Source organism: Toxotes jaculatrix, chromosome 16 (assembly GCF_017976425.1).
Source record: "Toxotes jaculatrix isolate fToxJac2 chromosome 16, fToxJac2.pri, whole genome shotgun sequence".
Lineage (NCBI taxonomy): Eukaryota > Metazoa > Chordata > Actinopteri > Toxotidae > Toxotes > Toxotes jaculatrix.
The window spans coordinates 20,403,591-20,423,032 of NC_054409.1; the positions used below are offsets into that span (position 1 = coordinate 20,403,591).

The 19,442-nt window shown below is 39.6% G+C and overlaps 2 protein-coding genes across 2 annotated transcripts; both read right to left on the reverse strand.

Annotated features, from left to right (window-relative positions):
* Positions 1-321: 321 nt before the first annotated feature.
* dolpp1 (dolichyldiphosphatase 1) lies at positions 322-5,956 on the reverse strand. The gene is made up of 8 exons (XM_041058155.1): positions 5,852-5,956; positions 5,056-5,156; positions 4,804-4,888; positions 3,818-3,917; positions 3,154-3,252; positions 2,526-2,654; positions 2,297-2,386; positions 322-1,730 (listed from the first exon to the last, which is right to left on the reverse strand). The coding sequence occupies exons 1-8, from the start codon at positions 5,925-5,927 to the stop codon at positions 1,694-1,696; spliced, it is 717 nt and encodes a 238-aa protein (XP_040914089.1). The 5' UTR covers positions 5,928-5,956; the 3' UTR covers positions 322-1,693.
* A 1,638-nt stretch (positions 5,957-7,594) lies between these two features.
* miga2 (mitoguardin 2) lies at positions 7,595-18,779 on the reverse strand. The gene is made up of 16 exons (XM_041059517.1): positions 18,708-18,779; positions 17,603-17,872; positions 17,239-17,449; positions 17,006-17,121; positions 16,773-16,893; positions 16,136-16,263; positions 15,744-15,861; positions 15,326-15,432; positions 15,011-15,123; positions 14,371-14,443; positions 13,209-13,295; positions 12,961-13,059; positions 12,286-12,420; positions 12,136-12,189; positions 11,937-12,053; positions 7,595-11,279 (listed from the first exon to the last, which is right to left on the reverse strand). Exons 2-16 carry the CDS (start codon positions 17,696-17,698, stop codon positions 11,079-11,081), a joined length of 1,776 nt encoding a protein of 591 aa, XP_040915451.1. The 5' UTR covers positions 17,699-17,872; positions 18,708-18,779; the 3' UTR covers positions 7,595-11,078.
* Between the last annotated feature and the right edge of the window lie 663 nt (positions 18,780-19,442).

The window sequence follows — 19,442 nt, forward strand, 5'->3', positions numbered from 1 at the left end:
CAACATTAGCTGCAAAACTCAAGAAAGATAGTGAACAGGGAAAACATTACACCTGCTTAGCATCAGCATGTTAGCATGATGTTAGCCCTTTTTTTTTTTTTTTTTTTGGAGTCAGTGTCAGTGATGTACCGAGACAAACAAACTGAGGCACTGTAGTGAGATGACAACCCAGCTGCCATGAAACAGATGCTACACCGACTGATGCACATCAGTGGAAAATACAGTCAGTGGATCAGACAGTCAAGTGCCACATTTGCTCAGCAGAAAAGACCCTGGAGTTAAAACACTTTTGGCGCTAAAAGATGCCACTGGAACCATCTATTGTACATAAACACATTTTTATTCAGCCTGATATAGGTTACACATGGAAAAAAAAATCAAATTCTAAGAGAACTACTTCCCTTTGTGGAGCTAATGATATGACAGTTTTAAATCAGCTTCAGATCCCCACTTGACAGCTTTCAACATTAGCTGCCGTGGGCTGTGAGGAATTAAGCATAATCACATGCTACGACTGACCTGAGGCTTTTTTTTTTTTTTTTATCCTTTCTTCAAAAATAATACAAAAAGAACACATATCCCCTCAGCAGTCATTATGTATGTTTTCTCACTAAATGATATGGAATGTTATCTTGGAAATGCAGGTAAAAAGAAAACTGTTCTCTGCAACAGCAGAAAACACAATAAACCGAATAAAAAAAAAAAAAAAAAAAGAAAGAAACTTGTTTCCCAGAAGTCTGTTCCCAGGCTGCTACTGTGTGTGAGGCTTTAAGAAAACACCACCTCAGTCCAAAGTGTGTTCAACAACAAAAACAACTGAAACCTGCTGCTGTGATTCAGTCTCATTATCCTCAAACGTGGATAAATGAACAGCAACCACAACCTCGATGCTCAATAGTACAGAAGGTACATTAAATTTACACTGCTTGCAGATCAGCTTTGGAGTCTAATATATTAGGACTGACAGTCAAAGACACAAAGCAAAGACTGATGAGGGAAAAGAGGGAGAGGGTCTTAACATTTAACTAGTGTTAGTCTTTTTTTTTTTTTTTGACTTGTAAATTTCACAAAGTGCAAATTTTCATTTATCTTACATCATAACCAATTTTAGAAATTGTTCATTTTCTATTATATAACAATGAAAAATGGTTAATTCCACATACCCCCAACCTAGCCATAACCAACCCACCCCCACCCGCCATGTGTCCCACCAGCTATTCATCAGAATATTAAAAAAAAGGAATCACTAAATACATGCTGCAATGACGCCCACCAATTTGTCTGAAACTTGACCAAAGCCTTCTTTTTGGCTCCTTGAATCTCTTACAGTACACTGTTACTGTCAGCGTGCGTTTATAGTTAAAATCTATATATTAATCTATCATTAAATAGTATGCCTCTTGCACAGTCTTGCATGCACTGAAGAGCATTTTGGGCAAGCTGTACAAGAAGGAGAGGCGTGTGGACGGACTTGCTCAGGCTGTAGGCTCCGGGCCAGGTCCAGGCACTCTTTCGCCACCTGTAAACGGTATTTGCCCTTTACTCCTTGCAACCACGTCAGTCCAAAAGATGGTTCTCCAGTGTGTTTTTGTTGAGTGAGCATTTGTTTGTGTGTGTTCATAAGAATATGTGTGTGTGTGTGTATGTGTGTGTGTGTGGTCCTAAACTCAGTTTCACATATGAACTGTGTAGATCACTGAAGTTTTGTTCCAAGCTTTCGTTGTCTGTTCCTAGAAGAAAAACACAAACCGAACTGAGTCACGCAACAAACGCTCGAACGTACCAAAGGCCTGATCACCCCAACTTTATAAAACAGGAATTTCACTGAAACACAATCAGTTCTTTTCAGCAGAACTGAAGCAAAGGTTGGCGAGGGAAATCTTCTGAATTTAGTTTAACTCTGATGGACTATGACCTGCACATTTATGCTGTTTAACAACAGCAAGCCCCCTTGATGGTGCTGACCTTTGAGATATCATAGCTTATTAGCTGTGTTGAACCATCCACTTTTACTTAACCTTCACTGTTGAAGTATAAAGTAGAATATAACAGAGCCACAGTTTGGAGACCGTTAAGAGACAGGAGTCAATGGTACAAATACTTCTTTTGAATAAACTGAGTGAACGTCTCTGCAAGCAGTGATAACGTCATCAAGAGACTATCACAGCCTATGTCACCTGCCCAGGACCAGTAGGTAAACACGGTAGGTAAATCATGCTACTTTCTGGTGTGACTGGGCTTTAATGGTGACAGATGTGGTGTAGTGGGTGATTATATCTCCAAGTCAGTTCCTTACCTTGCCTCTGATCTGGTCACTGTGTACTCAAACCATAAGATGTTGGGGATCAGGCTTGTGTCTCGCACCAGGAAGTACTCTGATATTGGCCTTTGAGTTGAAAAAAGGAAATTGACAGAATATTAGAGAAACCGTGATGGACCAGTTTTATCCACTAATTCAGGCTGAGGAAGAATTCGTCTTCCCCTGTGACACAAGAAGGAAGCAGAGAAATGAGAGCACTACTTACCACGCTGCTATTTTGGGGAATAACGGTGTCAGCACCTCTTGTGTGATAAAGAACCAGATTATGCCAATTGTACTACCGGCCACTCCGCCATAGAAAACCTGGCTCCAGGTGTGATACAACAGGTAGACTCTGAGAATGAGAGACAGAGACAACACATATAGTGCTTGGGGTGCTTAACTAAATTAATTCCAGCGACGTGCACTTCAAACAGTATCAATGTGTCCACACAGTGAACATGAGCAGGCTGGTCAGTCAAACACAATTTCTTGTCCACTTGCCCCAAGTTCAGTAGTGATGGTAAACAATGTGCTTAATGATCTTCACATATTTTCAAAGCTGAAACAATTAGTCGATTAATCAATCAGTTGATTTACGGCACACTAAAACTTGCTTTACTTTTTTATAACTAGGACATCCCCAGTTATACAACTCCAGGACAATACAGTTCAACTCTGGTACAGAAGAGGATAAGAAATAAACAACTAGTACAAATACCTGTATCACACAGTCTGACTTTATAATCTCTGATTGTTCATGTTCTCCTCCTCTAAATTTACCTTAGATGTTAAGATTAATGTGGAAAATCTGAAGGAGGTGCGAGGGGGAATTGGGAGGGTCAGTCCCTTACCTGCTGTATGAGACTGATAAGGCCATGCCCAACAGGATGATGGACAGTATGTGTCTCCACAGCAGGTCCACGCACCGAGCATTGTTCGTTTGATGCATTCTGAAAAGAGATGAACATGATCTCACATCAAGGCATCTACTTCAAGTAGAGGTTGAATAAAAGCATCCAATGAGTGATTATCAAAAACATTAATGTAAAACATGCAATAATGAAATATATGCCCTTGAATAAACCCACTAAAGAGCAGATATACATAAATAAATAAATAAATAAATAAATAAATAAATATATATATATATATATATATATATATATATATATATATATATATATATATATATATATATACACACATATATATATATATATCGTGTAATCATCACTGATACAATGCATGTATGCATGACAGTAATTCAAACATTGCTGAAGGTTGTACAGAAAATGTTTACTATGTAACTTGTAATGTAATGTAACTTGTTATCATGTCATATAAAAACACGCAAATTAAATAGCTGCTTAAAATCCCCAACTTGAAATGACTTAAAAAAAACATGTTTGAATAGTTTGTGGACATTAAATTTTAGTTAGCTGCTGTATTAAGAATTTCACAGCTGCATGTTTCCACCCTCAAAACTCCCCCAACTGCGTGAAGAAACAAGCTCACCTTAAATAAAGGAAAAGAAAGAAGTAAACAACAAAGAACCAGATAAGCTGGGAATGACTGGAGGGCATCCCATACTCTGTGTGCAGGGTTGTGTGAGCCCCTGCAGAAAGACAACAGAAACTGATTTAAATATTTATTTACAGCATGGAGTTCATCTCACTTGTTAGTATTAATTCCAAACCAAGTATTTTGGCCAGGGTGATCAACCAAACCAAAGGTTCTAACTAAAACAAGAATCCTGACTTCATGGCAATTAGGATTTGTATACAATTTTTACATCAACGTGACCTTGATTTGACAGGTATTTAGTTTAGATAAAAATATATCAACTAATAATATAACAACTAATCAATATAACAACTAAAACATTTAGTCAACTGCAACAAAAATAATCAGTCACTGTTTTGATAATCAATCATTTCAGTCATTTCTTCAGCAAAAAAAGCTTCTCAAATGTTTGGATTTGCAACTTTCCCCTTCTTTATTCAATTATAAATTTAATACATTTGCATACAGTTTTAGACTGGTGATCAGACCTTATAAAACATCACATTAGGCGGTGGGAAATTATGATGGGCATTTTTGACAATTTAATTACATTTTACAGACAAAACGAGCCAACTAATTGTGAAAATAACTGCCAGCTTAGTAATAATCATGATTTGTTACAGCCCTAGAATATATTAGGGCTGGGACAGGCATATATTTTCCTTATTACAGGTGGCATCATCAAACGCCTCACAGTTTACTATCATGAGTGACAAAGGAAAGTGTTAAATCCGCACATTTGAGAAGCTGGAAGCAGCAGTACACAGGAGTGCAAGTTTCTGATCACAAATAATCAAGTGTGACAAAGATAAACATGACGACTGAACTAGCAATGATCAGTGGCTGATATCAGAAGAAGATATGCTTGCTTGATGCTTTTGCAATGTTGCCCAACCCTTCCATCTACACAGAAAAACAACAGCTCGTTCTTCACTCACCTGCACATGGGCGTGGCTCTCTGAGAATGTGCTTCAACACCCAGTTCACCCCTTCGTTCAGGATGAGACCACCAAAGAAGGAAATCTGTTTTTAAAAAAAATTAGATAAAGGCATGAGCACTTCCAAACCTGTGGCCTGCCTGACAGCGCTGTTCAGGCTCCTGTGAGACAGCTAACAGTTTCACGGACTATCCTTAAATGTGCCGACGCTCCTTCTGAAAACACAGCTAAAAGTGCATGTGCAGGACTCACCGTGTGCAGCTCCCGTTTAAACACTATGAGTGTAACAAAACCCACGAGGATTGCTATGGGCAGGAGACTGATGTAGGCCAGCACTTGTCCCGTCAGATCACCTAAAACAAAGTGGCACGGCACCGATGTTAAAACAAATTATGAAGTGTGAAGTCACCTGGTGGGAGTGACACTTTAGAGATACTGAGTGAACCCGGATGGCTGAAATATTTAACTGTGAGCACAGACAGGAAGCTGCTGCTGCTGTGGAGTAGCCATACCACCATCTAACCAACAAACCACATTTTTTTTATTCGGTTAATTAAGACAGCTCGATGGAATGATGGTTATGCTAGTTATACTAATCAGTGTCAGGCCATAAAGCTAGCTACTGCGTTAGCATGAGTCTCGGCTACAATGCTATAAGGTGAAATAGCTAGGTACTTCCACTACAGTCAGGAATCATATTTTGCTTTTCTTAATGCCTGAATTTTGTCAAATACCTGTCAGAGGACATGGTATATTCGCTAATTCCTGAGATATTATATCAAAGGCGATATTAAGACAGCTAGCAAGGTAGCTAGCCTTCATTGTGGAAACTATCGCCAACTGCGCATGCGGCGCCGCCTCACTATCTTGCAGTCCGGGCTGCGTTCCCCGCTGTGCTCGCTGTTTTACAGCGTCTCACAATTTGGCAGTGTCACCGACGGCCGTGTCCATTCAGTAGCAAGAAAACACACGCACTGCTCGAAAATTACAAAGCGGCTGGTGGCCAGCGGAGCTTCAGTAGTTAGAGGAAGACGTTGAGTTTACGTACCTTCGGGGAACTCTACGTGTGTCAGAGATATAGACCGCCATCGAGGTGGTGCCGAGCACTGCTCTTCCAACGCCATCTTACCCGGACACAACCGGGCAGTCCCAGTGAAACGCCCCAGACACGTGTCTAACCAATGGTGAACGGAGGTCCGTGTTCAAACGAGCCCCGGCAGCGGAGGAGCCGTCCAATCCCAGCCGCTCGCTGCAGATGAGATATTCTGCCCATAGAGAAGAATTATTGAATGAACAAAAAACACAAAAGTCCAGCAGTCCATATTAAAGCAGCGAACTGTATTCATTCAAAAAAAAAAAAAAAAAAAAAAAAAAAAAGAGCATTTTAACGATTAATTGATTAATGAAGGAAACAAATTACTTCCTACCTGGGATATCTGTAATATCCTGATCAGGTATTTGCCTAAATATGTGGAAATCAAAATTTATGGCGTCAAATTATCAAATACTTTCAACTGTCACCCTTTGCAAAGTCGTAAACAAAATATATTTAAACAGTGATTAATAGCACATTACTAATGCTTAATAGAGGCATTCAAAAATCATTTTCATCATCAATTATTCTGCCAATTTCTTTCTTCTTGTTTAAACAATGAAAAAATTTGACGACTATATGATAAAAGGAATCATATAGAGCGAGTGGCAAGTGCCCCTCCACCTGGACTGGAGAGAGATCAATATTATATACTCACCCATACACACAGCAGACAAACTCACAGGCTTCTTACAGCTCACATGGAGCCAGTTGTGACTAGCAGGTGCACACAGATCAACTAAAACAGGTCACACAAAAAATAAACAGCAAAAACCTGAACAAGTGCAAACTAACCTTTGCTTTTCTATAATTTGCATAAAAGGGAAAAGCTGTGCTGTTTGTTCAGATGTTTTTTGTTTTGGTATTGCACTTTTTGGGGACAGCTCCATTTTCTTGAATGAGAAGTACAAACATACATTTTTACAAGCTAAAATGCCTTACAGTAGGAATAAGAAGTGCACACATAGTGAGGTTTCGAAACTTGTTCAGCAAAGCTAAAACAGGAGTTGTGCACCCTCTACTGGCCTACTATTGAAACACTACAGAACTTGAAAGCCAACTTAACACTAGCAACTGAAAACCAGAAGACTTTCAGCTCAATGCTAACATCAGCATGCTAACATGATCACAGTGTTCACATGCTGATGTTTAGCAGGTAAAATGTTTACTATGTTCTTCATACTTTTGACGTGATCATGATGTTGTTAGATGAAAATCCAGGGGGTCACCAAATTCATTAGGGTTCATCCTCTGGGGAACATGAGTATCTGTGTAAATTATAATGGAAATCATCAAATAACTGTTGCAATATTTCAGTTAGGACCAAAGAGGTGGACTGACAGATCAACAGTTGCATTCCTAAAGTCAAGCTGCTTGTGTAACCGAGAAAAAGGGACTAAACCATTTTTGGTGAAAAAAAACATCTTGAATGCCACCTCGTGGACAACCTCACATTAGTATTTTAACACTTGCAGGTACAATTTAGCCACCGCAGAGCATCAATAGTCTTTTCATCCATTTTCCTTACCTATTTATAGTCTCTCTAAGAACAGATTGTGCTCTGATGCTTTTCAGTCACTTTGGAAAAAAAAAACCTCTTTACCGCTACAACAAAATCAGCAATAAATCAGTCTGATACCTGGTGTAATATGAAATACACTGAGCCATCATCCGTTGGGAAAAAGCATAATAAACATATTGTTTAATAACAAAAAATAACATTTAATATGGAGAATCAAAATTAATTTACACTTTGTGCTGGCATTGTAATTTAACAATAGAAAAGACAAAAGGCATGAATAGGACACTTGTAATGTACAGCAGTGACTTTCAAAAAACAAAAAAAAAAAAAAAAAAAACAACTAAAATAAATAAATAAAGTAAAATCATTTCCCCCACATTTTGGCCATCTGAAATCCTTGTCAAACTCTATAATCCACTGAATGTACGCTAAGAAGGAGAGTCCAAGACTGAATTTTGACTTTCAGATGATTGTAAATTCCTAAACATTTTCTTCACCTAATTTCTAATTGAATTTTTAAAACTAACATTAACAACAACTAGGGCTGAGCTTGGCTCTAAATGTCGCAGGAATATACTGATTGATGCATTTCAAAAAATCTATACTGTTAACATGCAAAGGCTGCAGGAGGAATAAATCTCGGATCATCTACTCTCATTACACAGAAAAAGCAGACCAATGTTTGAACACAAGACTAAATATCTAAATATTAGCATTTTTCCATAATTGCCTGCACGATACATGGGCCTACTGCTGATACTCTACAATGACAGAACTAAAACGGGAGAAAAATGTTTTAAAATAGTTCATCAGGGAATGGACCACACCAGTCAAGTTAAAATTGGAGAACATTCAACATGGAGACTAAATGATGGAGACTAAAACAAAATCTTATGATAGTAACCCGGATAAACTTTTTCCATAATATAGTTTTCTGGGAAATATAGTTTCTTTACTATATAGGATGTACGTTCTATGTTATCAACAATATGTCAGTTCTATAATTTAAGAATTCAGTAGTTTGTATAGTCAAACTGATTATTTAAAAAAAGAGTTGTGGGACATTCCTGTATCTGCTTTCTGATAAAGTGCAAAATGCTTAAAATCACAAAGCTGCACATCTGTCAAGACACAGAACTAAACTATTTTCTGTAAAGGCTCTATTTACAGTTTGAAGCTCTGGGTCATGTTTGACAGGAAACAGAAAATAAAAACCCTTCAATGCAGGCTCTTGATGAAAGTATTGCATTACAATATCTAAGAGCCAAAATAAACATTTCTGAGCTGACTTTCAGAGGCGTGTTGCAACAAGAGCAGGATCTGGATTATCAAGACAACAAAACACACACTAAAATGATTATGAATAACGAAGAGCTGACTTCTCTCAAGTTGTATGATAAGCTATTTCCCAAAAACTATGAATCACAGAGTGATGACACAGAAATTTTGCAAGCAACCAGAAACACACTGTGCTTCTACTGCTGTTAATAAATAACATTTTCATCATATTTGATTAGGATAATTCCTTTTTTGAGAGTTTCTTAAAATAAACATAAGCTAGGTAACAGCAGTCAACGTAACACAAATCTGCTTTTACAGCAGTGGAGTGATCCATGTTCGGATCGCAGCAGAAAACTCTTTTTAACTTGGCATCTTAGTGCCCCTTCGGTGTCTCTGTGCTCCAACAAGCTCACAGTATTGAGAAAACAAAGAGAACTCAGGGGTTATCATCAGTGCACTTATGAAGGTTACAGTCTGACTGTACAATGCCCGCTTCTTCATTACAAGTCTTCATGGAATCAGAAACAAAACAACAATATCTTTGCTAAGACTGCTACTGTAGATGGCACTGTTTTATTTGTAGGTCACATCAATTCTAAAATGGGCTGGGAAGAAAGCAAGCGACGCATACTGAAATGTCCATGTGTGTTTCTGATCACTCAACAGACTGAGGCCAAGTGTTTCTTTTCTTTGTTTTGTTTTTTAACTCTGTCTCTGACGGTGTTTGGTGGTATTCACTGTGCGCACTTTGTAACAGCCATGGGTGTTTTGCTTCAGTTTCAGGGTCCTGTTATTGTGCGTGCTGGCTCACTGTCACGCAGTGGCAGAAGATGTACTCAGATCCTTTAAAAGTAGCAGTAAAAATAAAACAGTTATGTTAAATGTACTCAGTAACTCTCCACCACTGCTGACATGGTTTACTGGTACACTTGAATTACACAGTTTCATTGTAAATGTTATTAAACACACTTGTGCCTTTCCTACAATAACAAGTCAAAATGTGTGCTGTGAAAAATAAGACCTGTTAAATAAATTTTTTTTTCTAATCCACTCCTCCTATACTCATTTATGGCAAGTAACCCTTAAGAGCAGAGTAACAACCATGCTCAGTAAATGCTACTGTTCGAATTTTCACATTGAAATCATACTTTTATAGGTTCATAAAACTTGTGTTTGGATACTTTTGCCTTAAACAATTCCACAATTTTATCCAGCTTATATCTGGTGAATCAAACTTTGCAAGTTGTCCAATTTTAGCTGAAATATTTGGAGGCAATTCAAGAATTTAAGGAAAAGTAATTCATCACCAAATATTGATTTCAAGTTACTCATTACTTCCTGAGAGCAGTGATGTGTTACACTGTTCAAGATATTTTCCTGTTGCACCTTCAAAACTGTCGGTGTGACAGTATTTAAATAGATGTTTTCATTGAGTTATCTGCAGCTCTTTGAGAAAGTAAAACTTTACCATCTGCATCTTAGCTGGATCACTGCTAAGATGACTGAGAGGACTAAATGAGAAGTGGTATGGGGTCGGAAAACAGCTTAGGGATAATCTGATTTCTATGATTAACATGTTAGCACCCCACGCTAATTTTACGTCTTTTTGCACTTAACACAGTCTCTTTGATATGTCACATCTTAGCCTGCCTTATTAAACCAAACCGGAATAATACGTCTTCAAATTAAAGAGGATTTCAGTACCATCAGTGAAGAGACAAATTCATTACGTCCTTCATCGTGCAGCACAAATCTTCAGTTGACCAAGGTTGTCAGGAATTACCACGGATTTAGCGTTAAATATCCTTGCCCCTTTAATATAAAACCCAAAATATCAACAGACTCCCAGCATTTCTCTTCACGTAATAATGAGGACTATGATATCTCATCTGATTTCAAGAGTCAGATAAACGGAAGGTTTCGGTGCAACCGCTAGTTCTCCGAAGACACTCGCTCCGCATGGAGTCGTAGTGTAGAAGGCCCAGTCTTCATGTGGTGGGAGTACTTCTGTCAGGTGTGTTTGTAAGAAGTATCCTTGTCACCCAGCAAGGCAGAGACGAGCCCTCACACGTCTGAGATTACATGAATACGCAACACAGCAGCTGATAACAAGGGAGAGGTGGAATCATATGATCCAGCCGGCCTCCCTCAGTGATACTGTAGATCTAGTGAAAATATATCCTCTTACAGTAGTTGTGTTTGATGACCACAGATGAATGAATGATTAATTCTGGTTCTCAGTGTATCACAGGAGCATGAGTCAATCCCATCTTGATGTAGGTATAGAATCAGCGTTGAGCTCCTTGCTGTTCCCTGCTGGTTAGCCCACTGCATTTGGTCTGTACAAGCCTCATTAAGCCCTTAGAGACCCTAGTCGTCTTAGTTGGGGCCCGTAGAGTCCTCTGTGTCTCTGGGCAGGGCACCGTTGAGCTCCAGAAGGCTATCAATTCCCAGATACCCCAGTAAAATCTCACTCCGGCGGTGGGAAAGGCTCAGGATGTCCTCAGCCAAGCACTGACCAGAGGTGAAGCGGACCTTGTCGTGATCAAACATATCCTTAAGGTACTGCACAATTTGTTGCTGCAGAGGAGAGGAGAGAAGTTAATGTTGGAAAGTGATAAATAAAATGGTGATTTTAACCTTAAAGGGATATTCCTACTGATTTTACATGTGAAGATTGGCTTAATCTTCATGTTTATTCCTACTCTGCCTGTGGAAACAGTTGCATATGGTCTTATGTGATTCTGGTGGAGCTTAGTCACATTTGAAAAAATAACTCCAATAGTATCACCAGGATGGAGCCTACACATTTATAACAGGAAGCCTGTGTTATAAGCTAGCAGTATGGGGTAGGAAGAGAAGAAGTCTGATGCTGCATTGGAGTTCACGTAGAGTTTCCAACTTAAATAGTAAATAGTAGTCATGTCATAATTACAACTGGGACTGGGAGCTCAATAATACAGCAGTAGCAGCTTGGTCCTCAATAATACAGTAGTGACTGAAAATCAAGCAAACATAGACGCCTCACATCCGCTACAGTCCTTCATTCAAGAGGATTAAACTAAAATTTACTGGATATAGTGTTAAATTGCCAGTGCAGTTTTTTTTAACCCCCACTCAACTCTGTGATCACATAACTGTAATAATAATAAACATGGGAATCTTTCTCATCTCCTTATGACATATATGACACATATTACACACATATCACATATTTTCAGTCCCCTATACTCTCACCTTGAAGATAGTGCAAACTTCACTCAGGTGCTGCCTGGGTCCCAAAAACCCAAACGCTAAAACTGGGCTCACGTGTTCTGATATGGCATAGAAGTGGGAGATAAAGCCATCAGGAACCTATGGACAACAGAGGAATGGCTGTCAACACTCTACTCTGAAAAACACAATTCAGTGAAAAGCACTCAGTTTTCAAACGCACCATGAGGAGACGCCTTTTTGCTTTTAGGACAGACCAGCATGCAGTCGCCAGAGCCTAAGAGGAAAACACAACTCTGTTATAAATTATAACTCACTTATTGGTGGTATAAGCAAGGAATTTGTGTGTGTGTGCATGTGAGTATAAATTAACCGTTTCTTTAAAGCTGTCAGAAAGCCAGCGATTCCTCAACACAGCTACCACGGAGGAGGGAGGGCTCTCCAGGTCTTCAAACGCATCCATCAGGATGAAATCCAACACTATGTCGAAAAAGTTCATACACACCACCTGCAGAGATCATGACACTGTGTTAGAGAGTGACTGCATTTAAAAAAAAAAATATATATATATATTTTACATTAACATTTTATTAAAAGTGGCCTACAAAGTAGAACCAAGGTAATATAAGCAATATTTTTAGGAGTTTTGTTGTTGTTTTAAGGGACAGAAAAACACCCTTTGTGTTTGTATTGAGTTAAGAATTTTAAGGGATCTGATACATATGGACTGAATGAATCATTTATATAAAGATAGACTGTTTTCCAGTTACACAACCAACTACAGGATGAACCTAAAAGTGAGCTTTACACTGAGTAAAACAGAGAGTAACCTGACAGTGACTGTGGTGCACACTTCAGTTAAAGTTGAATTCACGTTAGTCACGGAGCATCTCAGGTTCATGTAAGCTGCGTGAGTATCCCTGTTCTCACGAACAAATCAATAAAACACATAATGCTTAGAACAACACTGCAACTACTGCACCCACAGGCTGAAAAACAAAGTGAAGGGGAGATTCTGTAACATGACATGAATGACATCATTACTCACCCCTCGGCCCTCCAGCTCCATCTTAGTGACGGGCCACGTTTCCTCCCTCTGAGTGTAAAGCAGCATGTCCTCGTAGCTCTCTAAGAAGGCTTTGGGACTCTGAGTTAAAGCAAAAAAAAAAAAAAAAAGCCACAACACAGGAACTAATTAGTTACAGCTGTGCAAATTTGTCCACAGAAGCAGAAACTTGTCCAGTGTATTGAAATAGCACGTTAACAACTGAAGGATTCAAATGAGTTGTGGTTTACCTTGTTTGCCTTCACCATTAACCCCGTTATCATTTGCTTCCCGGTCTCCATGAAAAATGTGCGATGAGTTTCATCTAACAACAGGATCTGAAAGAAAAACCATAATCGGTCTTTTTTTTCCTATAGTGATGTTGATCATAATTTGACATGTTAAACAGCGGGCATCGAATTTCGTCACAATGCACACTCATTTTCAAGCGTAGGCAATAAAGTGTAATGTTGTGGGGCTGCAACAGATTATTTTCAACCTGCTTCAAAACCAAACTCAGCTCCACAGTGAACTTAAAAGTGAGTCATCTTTCACAGGAGGAGCAGGGAGGGACTGATTAATGCAAAGCAGAATACAATTACTCTCATGGACCAAAACGAGACACACGAGTGGATAAACACAGCAGAGTTCACAGCGCCAGATATGAATGTTCCCTTCAACTCCAGCTGTGTATTTGTTGACATGTTAAATATTGTATTAAGCACAGGGGCTTTAATTTGCAGTAGAGATGTTTCCCTGAGCCTAAAGAATGAAGCTAAAAGTTGTACAGGGCCACAGTGCCATCCATTTTTTAAAACTAAGGAGCACCATGAGTCACCTCCCCTGACTGCAGCTGCAGTCTTTATATTTGACCTTGTAGTGTTTGTCTGGATGTCACCTAAACCCGACTCGCTGCCTGTGGCTGCTTCGACTGCACCTGCACAGAGGCTGTATATTACTCAGGTTTGTTGGAGTGTGACGCAAGGTTTCTACTAGTGTCTTGTTACATGCACTGTATGAGAACAGAGATGATGATTCCAGCAAAAAGAAAAAGAGATCCATCTCAGATGACCTGATTAGACCTGAATTACAATGCCTTATTGAAATTCATGATGACAGAGATCTTCCTAAAACAAATCCTTTATTTTTACTTGCATCATCTGTATTGTCTCAATTTTCTCTCGCTGCACTATGATATTCAGCAAATGGACTGTGTGATTCACTACTATCATCAATGTCCTGATGAGCAGGTCCTTCTTACTGTTGCACAAGGATGTATATCTTTGGCAACTATAGCGGACGATTACAGTTGGTGGTGTTGTAATGCAGCGTAAAAAGAGGAGAAGAAGAAAATCATCCAAACAAAGAAAATGATCTGTGTAACATGGGTAAGTCTTGTGAGCTGAAACAGACCTGGAATGCTTGTCTCACACAGTGAAGTTTGGCAAGGAAGTCTTGATCGCCATAACATTCAAGTAATTCAGTCCTGGTAAGAAGAGAGGAGGGTATGAAACGTGAAAGTGGATATGGCAAACAGCTGCTTATTTACACATACAGCGGACACAGAACAACATCAGCATTCATTAACAGTGGAGTTTCTGACCACTTGAGGAATCGAAGGCAAATATTTAGTCTCCTTTTAGCTCTGTTTTGGTTAAGGGACATATCTGGCTTTTTAGCTACTAAATGTTCCACTGTGTTTACTGGCTAGTTGTAAACTTTGTCTTCCATTTGATGCAGGGAAGGTAGAGCACAGTGGGTTTATCATATCTATCTCCTTTACAACAGCTGCCTGCTACATCTGGAGAGGATGCTGATGAGAGCAGTACGAGTCAAAACAGTAAAGCTGTGGGACGTAAAAACAAAACAATGAGGTTAAAGATGCTAAAACTCTCCACAGACCTGAACTTAACTGCAGAGCTAGACAATAATTGTATTTGCACGAGTGATTCCTTTGACATTACACATTGTCATTTTACTACACTGCTAATACAAAAATACTGCTAAGTGCAGCCTTAAGTAATCAGGCAACAGCGTTAACCTTCACTGTTACCTGAGGGACCTATAGGCCACTTTGCCTTCCCGGACCAGAGACAAGGCTTCTTCATAAAGAGCTGCTGGCTTAAGTGGCTGGTAGACCTCTTCTAGAGCCATGGCATCAAACAACTGCACAGACAAAACACACACATACCTCAGTACACAGGCCATGTAGGTTATATGGAGAAAAGGCAGCAGACACAATTGAATCAGCAAGAGTGTACTTGAATGTGTACTTGATGCAAACACAAGGGAACTCTGGGAATCATGTGACTGCCATAAAGTATCTTGTTTTCTGTCAGCCCCTAGAGAGCAGAGGACAGGGACTCACCTCTGCAGCTGAGAAGAAGGAGTCGTCAGAGGTAACAGTAGTCGCATCATCATCTTGCAGTCGGTGGAAACTCTCCACTTGGGGCAAGATAAGGGTTCCTTCACTCTCTGATAAAGGAAGGAACAAAGCAAACTCTGACTCACAGCACAGGAATCAAAACAAATGTGATAACAGAGACATAAAATGTGTAACCTGACTGTAAACACAGGAACTGTACAGCTGAATGTACTGATAAGAGTCCAAAACTTCTGTATCAGTCCTGCTCCTCACTGTGCTCAGTTTAATTCAACCTCCTCAATCATCAAGTTCTTTTTTGCAGTCCTTCAAACTTGAGTCTATAATCCAAATGTATTCTCCCTGATTAAGAACATTTCGACCCTCTTTTAAAGGTCACATATTAGCTCAACATGACTCTTACCAAAGTCTGCCAGAACGCTGTCTGTTGGGATACTGCTGCCAAAATCCTCTTGTAGGTGGTATGCCCTGTGCAGCAGTGTCTCTAACTTCTCAGCAAACACTTTATTGCGGGTTTCAGCCTGTTATCAAGGGGGAAAACATTTAATAGGCAAGTTACTTTAGTTAGTTACTGTAATATTATGTAATAGAAAGCCAATGATCAATTTAATCGATTTCACTTATATTGCACTGGTATTGTGTTACCCTTGATCAAACCAATTACACTTCACAATTACAGTAGGTGAAATCCCAACTGCACCATAAAATGCAATGCTGCACTTGAACTGGAAAGTAACTGAGGCCTGTACAAGAGCGTCACGCAGTCAGCACTGGTAATGATTGTTTTATGGTTACCGTGGGAATGTCTCCACACGTTGCCCCCTGCAGAGCGAGGCTGTTGTTGCTGGAGGTCGAGTGGGTGTGATGGCGAATATTCAGGGCCTGTTCCCACTTTCGTAGAGCTTCCTCAAACAGCTCCATTCCTAGCAGATAAAAAGCACAAAGACTTAATTAAATTGCCTATTTTTCCTATTTATCAAAAATACAGATTGATGCTGTTTAAGTGACCTGAGTCTGTACAGTTCCAAATGAGGAAAAAAGACCAGAGAATGACAGAATTCAAATTGTTCATGCAGGATAATCCAAATGCTCAACAACAGCACCCTGGGTCCAAGAGTCCAATAATTACCTTATTATATCCAAGATTTCTCCATTTGTTCACTGCACTACAACAATACTCTCCTCTGCGATAAAAAGAGGTTCTGTACCACTGAATTATTTACAGCCGTCACCAAAACAGATCTATTTTGTTTTCTATTTCATTGTTATTTCTGTTTAGAAGGTGCTTAAGTTGAAGAAAAAGTAGAACTCACGGTTCTGTCCCCTGAATTACATCTTAGCAAAAAAAAAATGGCTGACACAATTCACTTCTTAATTTCACACACAGCTTGTCACATTTTTTATAAAATCTTATGTAACAGTAAATACCTACCCATTAAATACAGATTCTCTACATTGGTGTCCTCTATTGCCCCTGACTCTTCCACCACAGGCTCTGCTTCCCAGGGGGTGGATGGATTAGCAGACTGATTTGGGGAGCTTGGGACCCGCATCTGCACCAAAAAGACAACATCAATATGTCATAAGAAAATGAGACAGGGAGGAATGAGGGACAGGGAAGCGAGTATGACAAAATAAAAAAAAAACTATGAGTATAAAACTAACAGATGCCAGGCTGTGTGACGAACTCGAATGTTTACTGGGAGCCAGGGAAGAAATTCCACTCATGGTGTCATTGCTCCTGGTGCTCGGACTCATCATCTGTCGGCCAGTAAACGGACCTGTACAGAAAAACAAACATTGCACAGAGTTGCTATATCTAAATAGATGCTGAGACATGCTACAACCAACAAAGCAAAGTGATCATTTCAAAATTTACAGCAAAAAGATATACACACCTCTCTTTAATGAAGACGGCCTTCCTGACTTCATCAGCGCCTCAGGTATTCCCACTGTCTTCTGGCCCTCCTTTCCTTGGGTCACCTGCTTCCTTTTTCTCCCCCGCCTTTTTAACTGATGAGCAGTGAGAGCCAGAGCTACGCTGCCCAGTGCTGTGGCAAACAGCACCTTCTTCAAGCTTGGGGTAAGCTTGAGCTGAGAAAATATGGACTGAAAGCAGGAGAGGCAAACATGAGCTGTCATTATAGATGCCTCCTAAACATCAATTCAGCCACTGTTACTTTCTATTTCTATTTAACAGGTCTGTAAAGGATTCTTCTGTATAAAGATGCAAAACTTCACTGTAAATGCAAAGTGATTTACCTGCCCAAATGTGGAATAGAGAAAGACCGGTATCTCCGCAACGGTCATGGCCAAAGCCTGGGCGATGGACATCCCGTCTGCTCGTTTGACTGACATCTCAGAAATCCAAATGCCTTTGGGCCACCGTTCTCCAGTTCTCTTCCCCTAAACAAGGTTTCCTCTCTGTTCTGAGACCAGCCAGCTCAGGGCTCGATGATGAACCGTCTGTCGTCATTCACTCTTGAACTTGTACTCCACACTAGTCCAGTGTCTGACTGCTGTTTTATTACCCTACAACAGATAAGACATGAGTTTTGTAAATTATGTGATTGCACCAAGCCTCCTTTCTGTAGAGCTGAATTCAACTGCACAGGTCTTGTCATGGTAAACACATGGCATCAATATATTATCCACTGCAATAGTGCAGACACAGACCCAGAATTAACTTGCAAAGGTTCATGGTTCAGACTGGGAAGATCAAGCTCGCATTAACTGTTAAGCAGCACAGCATCTTGACATTCTGCCAGCTACTTACCTATCTACAATGTCTGGTATGCAGCAAGTTGACCAGTCTGCCTCACACCTACTGTTCATGATAAACAGCAGGTGCGGCTTCAGAGCCAGAGACTGGCTGACTTATGCTCTCTCTTTGAAGCAAAACTGTCTAATTCAGTAAAACATTGACTGATATACAAGATGAACAATCATTTTCCCAGTCAGACTGCACAAATGATTGATGATAGAGAACAGGCTAGTTGAAACAGACTTGACTTTAAGGTGGATAGCAAGCTAAGCAGTGAGTAGGAGGCCGTGAATCAACCATGCCACCACTTTTTCGACTTTTACTTGATATACACACTAAGTCTGAGCTCAGTCTTCGAAAACTATTTTAATGACAACCCAAAATCATTTCAAGCAAGCGGGTGACAGCCCTCACAGGAGAACGTGCTAACGTTAGCTGGCACGCTTAGCTAGCCTAGCTCTGAACGATCTGTCACTTCACATCACAGCATCATCCGGACACTAGCTGTAGAGCTTTGAACTGACACCTCGAAGGCTTCCGTGGCTCTGTGTACAGCTCACCAGCGACTCAACTAATAACATAATCCCTTACACAGGTACATACCGTGAGCATCCAAGGCGACAGGGAAGGACGTTCCTGTGTCACAGTCAGTGAAAGCCGCACACTAGATTTTTGCTCGGAGGAGGTACTTTGGAAAAACAGGAAAACTGACGCGACCCTGAACCAATTGGACGCAGAGTACAGGAGGTTGCGTTTTTCCGTTCACCAATCAGATGAAAAGTAGGAGGGAAAAATACTTTTACAATCCAATCAGGTCACATAAATCATAGAGCGTCATACCCGCACGGACAAAAATCAGAAAGTAAAAGCTGTCAAAAAGTTCCCTGAAAATTCATATATTTATAAAAAAAGATAATTATAACAACATGAAACACATACGAATTAGTAATGTTTTTTTTTATAATAATGCTTTTATAATCAAGCATACAAAGACACTCGAGCACAGCCTTCGTAACTATCAGATATAATGTTTTTATATACACCCCACTCTTTTTTTAAAACGGTAAATTCTTTGACTTTGTATTGTGGAAATCTGATTTTACGAGTGGCTCTTGAAGGCAACATTACACAGGTCCATTGAACCCGCCAGAATGACCAGAAAGGACTGTTTCCGGTTTGGTTAATCACCTTTCAGAATAAAAGTGTCCTCACATGAATTCTACACTAACTAGACTAAATAAAATATAAATATAAAAAATAAATACTAATAAATAATATAAATAAAAATGAAAATATAAAACATAATATAATTATAATATTCTTTAAGTTCTTAATAAG